Below are 12,059 nucleotides of genomic sequence, written 5' to 3' on the forward strand. Positions count from 1 at the left end.
CAACCAACTGTTACCTAGTTGGGCTAGGCAGTCCTTAACACATCTCCCTTTGATCAAGAGTCAGTGCTGGAAATTCGAATAGCCCAAGCCAAACTTATACTCCTCTGGTCCAAGGTACAAATGCATTCAACCCAAGCCAATTGCTACCTTGAGTATTAAAAATGTGCAGCAATCCAGCCCCTTTGAAAGGCTGAAGATCTCAACATTTTGATCCAGTTAACTCAAGGGGGCTGAATTGGCCCAATCCTAAAGAAACAGTTGTACATACCAAGACCTTTCAGAACAAAAGAGATACAGCAATGAGCCCCTAAAGCAGCCATTTTCAACCACTGCGCCATAGCACATTGGTGTATCACGAATGGTTCCCAGTTGTGCCATGGGAATTTGGGTCATTTATTAGTAGGGCCATTGGGGGATGTGAGACTCCTACTGGCAGTACAGTGTACATTGTCCATTGTCAAAAAACTGGTGGTGTGCCTTGACCATTTTAGTGCCTTGCCAGTGTGCCATGAGATGAAAAAGGTTGAAAATCACTGCCATAAAGACTCAGAAGCATGCTATTCCTATGTTCAAAAATCCTTTAAAAGGTGAAGCCAGAGACCCACTCAGTCCCACTGTCATGGTGGCCATATGTCACTGCCTTTCCTTGCTAAAAGTGGATGGTTGGGATAGTGGTGCACTTGTGGGCAAGATGTGGCTATACAGCTATTTGGCTCTTCAAAAGAGGTATGTTTTTAAAGAAGGAGGGTGCACATAATTTGTGGATACATAAGAAGTTAATGTCAATCATATTAAGCCAACAGTACTGCCTTGTAAACCACTCTGAGTTCTGTTTGGCGTAAAAGTGGGCACTGCTTTGTGAACTTTCATTGTAAAGCGGTATATAAATACTGTTAATAATAATTTCAGGAAACAGACCTAGACCTAGAAGATCCAGGTTCAAATCCAAACTTAGCCATGAAGCTTCCTGGGTGACCTTGGGCCAGTCACTATCCCTCAGTCTCACCTATCTCACAGGGTTGTTGTGAGGACAGGAGGGAAGGAACCATGTACACCACCCCAGCTCCTTGGTAGAAGGGCGATATTAAAATGTGAATAAATAAGTACAATTAATTGTGCAAGTATGTCCTGTGGTTGCTAGGTAGCTATGAAGGGCTTCTTTCTACCTCCTTTGATACTGGCCAAAATTAAAACATGACCGGGACAGAGCAACAGTGTGGTAACCATATAGGCTTAGAAGTTGTGGACAAGTTTCTATCTTGTCCTGTTTGTGAACCAACTTGGGCCAGGCACTACTGAAGAAGTGTCTCTTTACCTCACTTGAAAAAGGGAGAAAGGAGGAAAATGTTGTGAGAGAGAGACCGGGGGGTGGGGGGTAGACTGACTTCCTCACTGTATCTGCACTAACACAGTTGTTAAAAATAAACTGGAAAAAGTGCAGTGACCTAGAGATATTATCTACCAAACATTCATATTTATGCAGCATAACATGCAGTATTAAAGTAACATAAGAGAGGCAAACATTTCCTACCTAAAAAGACGAGTAGGCACATGCTGATAGCTAGGATGGAACCAGAACTGAGTCCTACTGGTCTTCCTGCTTTCACAGGGCTAATTTCACACCATTTTCCTTTATAACCTTCTGGGCACTGGCAGACATATTTGTCTCGGGACTGGGCAACACAAGTCCCGCCGTTCCGACAGTTTCTGTGTCCACAGGGTGATGATGTACACTGCTTAAGGCCTGTAAGATTGTCTGTCACTTCCACCTTTCCAGCTGGACACCTGAACAAAGAAACCCACAATTTTACCCATCTGTATAGCTAGTTACTCAGTATTTTGAAATGTTCAAAACTGAGAAAGATTTGAAATGCCTGTTCAATGTAAGTAAGAAGGTATTCTTCCAAAGATCCTCCATAGGAGTGTGTAAAATAGTGAAAAACAGGAAAAGATAACTGGTCTTTAAGTAATAGTCTATTAAGAGGTTAGGAATATAGCCTATTCTGTATCAAGGATGCTCAGCAACTACTGGTGCTCATGGCCACAATCCTGAAGTGGCCCTGGCACCTCCAGGTAGAGCTTGGAAAGATCCCTTGCAAAAATCCCAGAAAGCAGCTGCCAATCAGTGTCAGAAACTGAATCACAGATGGACCAATGAGCTGGCTTGACATACAGCAGCTTCATGTGTTCACTTCCTCTTGTAAAAGGAATACAGGTGTTCCTGCCTGTATCCATGGGGATCTATTCCAGGGAGCCCCTGTGGATACGGAAACCGTGGATATGGGGGATGCCTGTACTAATAGTGTCCCTACGAACCCATTAATATTCTTAAAGGCTTACTGGTGTTTCTTGCTTTAAACAGGTAGCTATAAGCTTTCAAGCTTACTGCACAATGAGAGCAGGATGCTGGCAGCCTGAAAGCCTGATGAAACTAAACCTAACACTAATAGGAGGCGGAAGTTAACTGCTTCCTGTTTAGCATCAGGTCTATTTTGTCAGGCATTTAGTCTCCTGGCAGCCTGCTCTCATCACACTATAAGCTTGAATGCTTATAGCCACCTTTTAAAACGGGTGCTCAATAAGTCGATCGCGATCTACCAGTCGATCGCCAGGCAAAATGAGTAGATCTCAGGCTTCTCTCCCTTCCACGCATTCCTGGGAGTGAGCCCCGCCCTGGGAGTGAGGCATTCCTGGGAGTGAGCCCTGCCCTGGGAGTTATGCATTCCTGGGAGTGAGCCCTGCCCTGGGAGTGAGCTCCTGTCCATGTATCCCTGGGAGTGAGCCCCGTTGACTCTACTGGGGCTGACTCATGAGTAGTCTTGGAGAGGAGCCGCTGGCAGTCTTCTCTCCTGTCCACGCATCCCTGGGAGTGAGCCCTGTTGACTCTCCTGGGGATGACTTACCTTTCCCCTGTTTTTGCACTGGTATGTATGGAGATCTGCCCCCCCTTCCATCTGTTGGTTCTGTGTGCAAGGGGTTTTGCACTGGTCTTGCTGTGATGTCTATATAGAGATCTTCCCTCCCCCACACCTTTCCCCTGTTTTTGCACTGGTCTGTATAGAGATCTGCTCCCGCCCCCACTTGTATTGGAATCGAGGAAGATCTGGTGAGGAGGTAGATGTGGTGTCAGCAGTGGCCCCTTTAAGTGTAAGGCCTGGGCATCCAGCAGAGTGTGCTGCCCAGCTGCAGCCACTTGAAGGCAATAGGGCCCTCAGGGATATAAGAGCACCTGAGGCAGGAAGGGCTCCACTTATTTATGTGAGTCAGCCTTTTCCTACATGAAGATCATTAAGTCCAAGTTCCACCATGACTGATGAACATTTGGAAGTGTGCTTGAGGCTGGCTGTCAGCAGCTACTGTCCGGACTATGCATCCTTGGCTGATTCACTTCAGTGCAAGTCATCAAAGTAAACTCAAGTAATTACAAAAAATGTTTATAGTTAATTACGTTGTGTTGTGCAATATTGGCTCATGCGGTTATGCAAGGTACACCAACATACATTGTACACATAAATGTTATATGTTATGATGGCGCGAACATTGTAAAAAAACTCTGGTAGATCTCCAGGCCTTGCTGGGTTTCAAAGTAGCTCTCGAGCCAAAAAAATGTGAGCACCCCTGTTTTAAAAGCAAGAAACTTCCTGGTAAACTTTTAAAAACCATTAATGAGTATGTGGGGGGGGGGGGAATGCACAGATACCAGATCTGCAGATACAGGGGCCATCTGTATATCTTTTTTCCCTCTTAAAAATGAGAACTCAAGGGCATACCTGCATTCATACTTTCTCCACAGGTCTACACACTGAAAAGGACTATAACAGGGCTGATTGCTGCAAGAACTTGAATGGCAACCTATGTTGATGCCTTGTTGTTCCACAATTAAACTGGATTCAGTACTTTTACCATCCACAAGAAGAGGCTGGCCATTTAGCCGGACATCCTGCATGCAACCTAAAGAAGGAAGGCACATATATTAGCTTCATTACTAATTATTTATCTCTTTTTAATGACAGCTTAGTGGATTTGTCAGCTCAGGAGGCAGTTAACAGCCACCACTGTGGTGTAACAACATAATTACATTGCACAAGTGCAAGGCGACCATTGATGGGACTCTAGTGAAACAGTGTTAGTGCAATTATATAGAAAATGACACCCTTGCCAATATGGAACTGTGCAAAGCTGATCCAAGACATAAAAGTGGGTGAAGAAAAAATTTCAATGAGAGGACCACATATGCCATCCTTTTTCACCACTACAGATCTGGTACAGAACTAGATACCTAATACCTGTAATAATAATTGTAAACCGTTACAACTCTATTCAAGTCACATGGTATGGAAGGAGCCATAACAGTTTTGAGGTAAAGTATACACTTCTCCTGTATTAAGGTCCCAGGTTCAATGGAAAGCATCTGCTGATAAAAAGGATATCAGATGGCATTGCTGGAAAAGACTACTATCTGATACTGGCAAGAGAAACTTGCCAGTCCTAGGAATAAACTGTACTGGGCTAGATGGACAAAGATCTGCCTTAGAAGAAAGCAGCTTGCCTTTTTCTATCCCATTATGCTTATAAGGACGTTAATTCTCTGGAGGGAGCCACAGCGGTGCCAACTGCCAGCTGGACATTGTTGAAGCTACACATTATTAATGACTCTACATAGGATGTCAATTTTTTCCTGGTCTTCCATTTTTATTTTTAGGAGTTGTTTAATCACATACCTTGGAAATCACTTTCTGGATTGTTTGCAAGGTGGTTTCCCAGCACAATGCTTGCCAAATCCATTTGAAACCATCCATCTGCTTCCAAAATGGCTGACACCTCATGATCCCCTCCACCATCATTAATACGCAAAGAAAATTCATTGTGATACCAGTCTAGGGACAGTACGACCCACTGGCCATTGTCTACGCGCACAGTGCTTAACTGAAGTGTGTGATCTTTGTCTCCCAGGCTGAAACGCACACCAAAATGTCCTCTGATTATCTGTATACAGGCAGAGAAGTATGGATTTTATATACTATTTTATAATAAGACAGAACCTTTACTTGATGATTATTTTTGTACTGATGAAAGTATTCTGCGCTGAATAGCATTAAGAGATGAACATGTTCCAGAAATTAGAAGTTGCCATTGACTTTTGCTTTCTTTTGTGGATCAGTTTTGCCGTCTCTGCTCTGCAATTTCTTTGTTCTCAGTGATAAAGTTTTATTACTAGTTAATTATCATTTTAATTGATTTATTGTACTTAGTTCTATAGAACTGCTGTTAGGTGCCTAGAATGTTTGCAGAAAAGCAGGATATAATTCTTTATATAATTAAAAATGCATTTAAATTACAAAACAATATATGTGAATCTGATGCATCACCACAAAGGACAACAGCTCAGGAGTTGTTTACCTCCATTATAATATAGCCACTTCCATCTGCAGATGCCATACTGAGAAGGGTGCTGGAAGACATTCTTGTGCGCACTACAAGTTGGACACGAGTGTAAGCATTAAAAACAGTTTTTAGCTTATAGTGAATCCAACTGTCCTTTCCAAAGGTCCATTCTGGAAGAGCTAAATGTGAAAGAATACACAAGACATATAATGTATAACAATTGAGCTGCTCTTTTAACAGGAAGTTTATATGTTTATTTTCTTCCACAACGAAATCTTACAATGAGGTTGCCCAGAGTTCCAGTGTTTGCTGTGAACTCAAACTTGTGGCCAGGAGTCTGCATTCCAGACAATAGATGGGCCTTGCTAGCCCAAGACAGAGGTGTACAATGACCACATGTGCAGCTGACATAACTAGCCCATATCTGGGTTGCAGGCCTCCACTAAACACACTGCAACTATAGCTTCCAAGGAGAAGGGAAGGATGTGTCTGTATCCAAAATGCCTCTTTGAACAGTGGCCACTGATCTAAACTTCGTAAAATTCCGTTGCTCTCTCTTCAAAAGGAAATGAATTGCATGAAATGCAACCCTAAATTGCCTCTACAAAGTTTACCCAGCTGAACTAGTGGGAGGAACACTACTATCTATGTTCTGTGGAAGCCTAGAATTTGCTTCAGGACACCACATCCAGTATTCTAATACCAGCTTTCATTTTGTTTTTACAAAATGTTTCTAAGTTTCTTGAATTTAACATCTCTGTGGCCCTTTGAGTAATGGAATCAGAATACATTATGCCAAGCTAAGCAAAATATACACCTATGTATGTAATTTGTATAGTTTCCAATATAAAATTCAGAGCAGGGTGGGAGGGCACCTGGGTTGAGATTGGGTTGGGAGGGCAGTATCATGTATCATCACAGTCCTAATTGGAAAACTAAAACACACCCAACTCCTTCAAACTGAAATTTAAAACAAACTGCATACCACTTATTTTTCAAAACTCTTCTTGGGATTAAGCTTTCCCCACAAAGTCAACTGTACCTTTGTCACACCATGATCCAGTATAGCCAGTGAAACAGTCACACTTGAAAGAATTCCAGTTGCCAATGCACTTGCCATGGATGCCACAGGCGGGGACTCCAGTTTTCTGACACAGCCCATCAGTCAAAGTGCAGCCTGGCATACTGTTTAAAGATTCTGCGGGATGCTCCAAATTATATACCTATGGAAAAAAAAGATAAATGAACAGAAACAGGACAAGCAACTGCAGCAGGATTTCATACCTGGGAGAAGAGTGTACAATTTCTTACCTGAGTATCAATGACAACATTGCGTATGCAGCCAATAAATCCTCTGAAGTGCTTTTGTGACGTATGGAATGGCATGGCCTTCTTAACACCACCCAGTTGGAGAGGTTGGTGTACATTGAGAAATCTACCAGCAACAAGAAATAAGAAACAAAACAGTTAAGAAATAACACACAGACAGCTGGTTTGGACAATTGACCCTGTGTGTTAAAATGACATTTGTGCACATAGCACACACACATGCTCTGGACCGCTTCCCCCCCCCAATGCCCCAGCCTTTCTGTTGATTTGGGAATTTCTATTTTCAAAATCATGTGTAGGGGAGCTATGTGGCTTAACCCCCCCCCCCCCATGCACTTAGGAAGATATGGGGGAAGAGTTCAGGACATGTACACACATGCCATTTAAAGCATGGATCCAGTTGAATGGGGTAAGTATTGTCCAAACTGGCCCATGATCAACTTTCTTAGTGGTTAATTACTACCTTTTTAGCTGGGCAGGGTGGGTGGGTGGGTAGGACTTAGTTCCTACATTATTGTTTTCACTAGAGAAGCACTGAACCATTTAATAATTCTTTTTGAGGTATTGAACTTTGATGCTACTTAATTTAAGAAACAAGTCCAGGCATTATGTTACCCAACCGTAAAATCAGTTTGGTAATTAGGAGCACAGGAGGTAGACACACACCTTCCTATTTCTGGTTATTTATTCATTTTGTCCAGTAGCGTACCTAAGGCATCTGGTGACCGTGGTTAAAGATTATTTTGGAGTGCCCCCACCCCCGTCCATATGAATGCCTGCCACAAAAACCAGAAGTTCCTATTTAAAGGCTCTAGGAGCTCTTCTTGCTCTTCTGAGAATTAGGAACTAATTCATAAAGCAGTGAATCAACTCAAAAGTGTGTGTGTGGGGGGGTTTAAGTAGGGAGAACAATTCATTATGAAGTGAAATTAAGCCTGCTTTTTATGTTTGTTTTAATAAATTTTAGCTGCAAATCCTGCCTCTATATGCCTCTATATGCTTCTCTATGCTGCAGCTCAAGCTTCTGCTGAAATCTCTGCCTTTTGCTGGTTATAGCCCCTCTCTTTGTTTAGGTATTCACAATGGGCTTAAATGGCCCAGTGAGTTAGAGCAGCTGCTTGGAGAGTCAGGGAGCACAAGTTCTAATACTTGCTGGTGTTAGCAAATATTATATTTAGAAAAATTAAAAATGCGGACAGGGTTGCACCAGGCAGGGACCATGATGCAATGCAAAAGTAATCTGTATTCAACCAGCGACCTTGCTGGAGAACCCCAGGGAGGAGAAAGCAAGAAGCAGCCAAACCTCAGCTGGAGCAAAAGTGCATTCTGAGTCGGTGGTGTAGAGCCCCCCCTCAAGCAGTGTGAAGTCTGAGGTAATTGCTCCCCCAACCCCCCTTAAGCTACACTACTACTTTTGTTACATTCATATCCCACTTTTCTTGCATTGTGGAACTCAAGGTGGAATATTTGGGGTTTCTGTATAGGCACCAACAAAGGTACTGACCAGATTTAGACTTGCTTAGCTTTACAGTTGCATTATGTGCCTTCAGATCTCGTCCAGGGAGAATCAGAAATAACTTACAGTCCAATCCAAAGTAATGTCCCACATGCCAACGTAGCCGTGCCAAAGGGATGCATGCTGCAGCCCACGGGGAAGTTTCAAGCCACGAAGGCCTCCTCAAGGCAAGGGAACATTTGTTCTCTTATCCAAGAATAAGCCCTCACGCCTCCACTGGATCTACTCAGACCTGTGATAGATGCTGGCCCCAATACCACCCACCCTCTTCCCGGCCTTGATCCATTCTCCTCCTTTATTTAATGTTCAGCCCTGCCAATTAAAATTAGTCCTCATCAATCAACTGAAACATGAAGTGGTTAAGCTTGGGTTTTAGTTTTTACCTCTTATTTCCTGGAGTTTCAGAAGAAACTTTACAAATAGATTGGTCCACCTCTGAAGCTTCCTCTAGGGCTCCATTGTCATTTTTAATGGAAACATTTATACAGTGGTCCAGGATCAGCTGTACTTTCTAAAGTGGAAAATATATTTATATTGTGTATGGTGTTGTTGTTTTTTTTTTTAAAGAGGAAAATTGTAATTTACACAGTAGCACTAGGATTTTCAGTTAAAATAGACAGATAATTCATTTCTAATTCTCAAACTATTTCTAGAAGTAGACAAACGTAGTTATTCCTTTTTGGTGTACAGCTAAGGAACCAGACATAGAAAACCTGATTTTGTACAATGTCTACTCAGAGTTTTGGGAGCAAAGGAAGAATAGGTAACAAAAAAGTTAACTGTGGATTGTCTATACAACTTTTTGATGTAATTTCAGAACAGAAAGCAAAGGAGATGAACTAAGAATAGATGTCACTACTCCATCACTTACTTTTAGATTGGACACAATCCTCTCTTTGACCCCTACATATGTACAAAGGATTCTTATCACAGTTTTCCTTATAAAAAACTGAGTCTGTCAGAAAAAGGAATCTCTTCAAGTTATTGGCATTGCTGTGCTTTTCCATAAAAAAGATTGGAAATTGGAATATTTAATTTATGTCTTCAATAGACAGAACTTCCCAAAGACCAAGCCATGCAAGACAATAGAGATTCATGATTTACTTGCCCAGCTATTAAATGCATAGAAGGGAAGCTTAACTGAATCAGGACCATAGCACTGGAGTGCTAGAACATAACAAGTGGTAGAAGGCATCCACCTCCTGCCTTCACCGTGTAAAAAGACAGGCATGTGTACCAGTGAGTCCAAAGCTGATTGTCTGTGTTGCTTCTATAACTCAGTCCTTCAGGTTGGCAAACTTAAATGTTTGCCATCTTTTTTTTTTAAAGCAAATTCAATTTAAAAACGCGCAAAATTGCTCTAGGAACAGAGGGAGAGAGAAGGGTTCCTGACATCACAAGAGCCAGCCAATTAGCACTGTGCATAGCCAGCTTCTGCTATTACAGCCATTTTTAATTAGCTGGATCCTGAAGAAGAAAATGTATAGAGTGGTTCTGAGGGATTACATTTCACACTTGCCTTTCCATCATTCATTATTTTTATGTTATGCCAGCGACGATCTGCTACATTGACTTTCTCCGACAACCGCAGAAACAGAACTCCTGAGCCATGGCTCAACGTTAGTGATGGGACACCATCCGAGAGCTCTATTTAAGAAAACAAAACAAAAAGGGAAAAAGGTATTGGATGGATTTCTTTCTTGATCCAACTTGGTTCTAAAACAAGTTCAGGTTGCCTGATCTGACCTTCCACCCCCTTCCTTCAGATAGGCTGTTTGCCTTTATTTTATTTTTTGAAGTATTGTTTGTGTTCATTTGTTCACCTTTTTTAAAAAAGTAAAATCAATACAAACATCTGCAGAATTGCTGTAGGAAAGGGGAAGAGACATTGTAAGAGCCAGCCAATCAGCACTATGCTTTTTCCTGAGCAGTCCAATAGCTTCATAACCCCTGCTAACTGGTTAAGAAGCACTTTTCAAGTGGGTGCTCCTCTTTTATTTAGTAGGGAGAGAGTTACTGGCCCTCCTCACCCCAGCAGTGTCTTTTTTAGTGGCTGTCTGCAGGTAATCTTTTGCATCTTTTTACACTGTGAGCCCTTTTGGGACAGGGAGCCATTTGTTACTTGATTTTCTCTGTAAACCGCTTTGTGAACTTTTTTGTTGAAAAGCGGTATATAAATACAGTTAATAATAATACTGTAGTATTGTTAACATCCAAATAAGATTACTGTGGGCATTCGGAATCTGAAGGGGAACAGTTCCAGGACCCCCTACAGATACTGATTTCCATGGATAATCAAATTCCTCTGTGGGAGCCTCACAAGACCTTCTGGATGCGACTGAAAGACACTTCTGGTAGCACCTGGGAGGTCTTTGAGGCCCTCCAGCTACTGGGTCAGTACCCATGTCGAGTCAAATCTGTGGGTGCTGAACCCATGGATAAGGAAGGCCCACTGTACTTTATACAAGGAAGATACACTGGTATACACACAGAGCAAATTTCACAATGCCACTATCCAGAGATCTCATCTAGGCAGGTGTGCAGCCCCCTCCTGCCACATCACAAAATCCTTCTGGGACTTGCCAGGGTCACAAGACTTGCAGTGGAAGTTGGGAGGCAGGAATGCAGAGAAGAGATTCTGTGGCATCTAGGCCATGCACTTGATCATAATTTATCCAAGCTGCCTCTTAAACTTCTATTCCAGTCACATGCAAAAACACTGTTTTCTGTCAGCCACCAGGCTCCACTGGCCCCAAAGTCTCAAATAAGAGATATTACATTATTATCTTAATAAATATGAAACGAGCATGCAAATTAATATCTTTACCCAGAAAGTAAGCAAAGCCCATAGGATGCAGGTCAGGACATTGAGTTTGTAGAAAAGACTGACAAACATTAGGAGAAGATGAATACTAGATGAATACAATGCATGCTTGACGGCTCAGGGACCGTTACCAGGTACTCTGGTGGGGTCTCCTCCATCAGCAGGCACAATTATAAATGAAGGGGAAAGGTTGCTGATTGGGTAAATGGGGGCAGTCAAACCCCTGGAAGACATATCACACAACTGTGCAATATTCAGACTTTGGCTGCTGGGTCTGCATTTCCTTTTCACTGACTAACTCTGTGTGCTTTATTTAAGATAAAACAAGCAAACATTCAACACAAAAATTTTCAGAGACAAAGGTCTGGTTTCATACATGCAACAGAAAAAGAAGTGTAAAGCATTTAACCTAGTGCAATAAAATCCTCTGCTTCCCCAGGCTTCACACGTGCTACTGGCCCATTGTAAAGCAGAAGGCCATTGGCCACTTCAGTAATGAAATCCAAGGAGATACGGCTCTGAAAGCAAGGTTTGATGGCTGGGAACCAAGCATACCCACGTCCTCTGAAGGTGTGCTGTGTCTGCTGGCATTCTGGCCCATGGAAAGCCACAGGGCACTTGCAACTGTAGAAATAAACTGAAGCATTATATCTGATCTGCACTCATACCACACCAGAACATGAACAGATTCCCATACCTGTCCCCTCCACCTCATATCCCTGCTACCATTATGTCCATTCTAGTGTTAGGACAGGCTGCCCAGTATTCTCCCTCCACTATGTCTATTTATAGTTTTTCAAGAGTATAATTGATGATGATGAACCACCACCACAACCAAAGAAAAGCTTGTTGTACCATGATGAGTACTACGGACATAACAAACAACATATTCAAGAGACAGGGAGAAAAACGAACATCTAACACTGCAGGGAAAAATAATTTCCTTTGGCCTTTAATGCAGCCTCTACAGTTCATATTTAACTGGTACTTTTCACAGAAATAAAA

General features: G+C 42.3%; 1 protein-coding gene across 1 annotated transcript in view; it reads right to left on the bottom strand.

The window, feature by feature from the left end:
• Nucleotides 1-12,059, bottom strand: part of LOC136648280 (neural-cadherin-like) — a 66,087-nt gene that overhangs the window by 4,611 nt on the left and 49,417 nt on the right. Inside the window, exons 23-31 of the mRNA XM_066624396.1 lie at nt 11,464-11,678; nt 9,750-9,877; nt 8,614-8,741; nt 6,697-6,820; nt 6,428-6,608; nt 5,401-5,564; nt 4,722-4,986; nt 3,771-3,951; nt 1,532-1,785 (exon numbers count right to left, since the gene is read on the bottom strand). Coding sequence (XP_066480493.1) covers nt 1,532-1,785; nt 3,771-3,951; nt 4,722-4,986; nt 5,401-5,564; nt 6,428-6,608; nt 6,697-6,820; nt 8,614-8,741; nt 9,750-9,877; nt 11,464-11,678 — 1,640 coding nt within the window. The remainder of the gene's footprint in view (nt 1-1,531; nt 1,786-3,770; nt 3,952-4,721; nt 4,987-5,400; nt 5,565-6,427; nt 6,609-6,696; nt 6,821-8,613; nt 8,742-9,749; nt 9,878-11,463; nt 11,679-12,059) is intronic.

The sequence above is a fragment of the Tiliqua scincoides genome, chromosome 4 (assembly GCF_035046505.1).
Source record: "Tiliqua scincoides isolate rTilSci1 chromosome 4, rTilSci1.hap2, whole genome shotgun sequence".
Classification (NCBI taxonomy): domain Eukaryota; kingdom Metazoa; phylum Chordata; class Lepidosauria; order Squamata; family Scincidae; genus Tiliqua; species Tiliqua scincoides.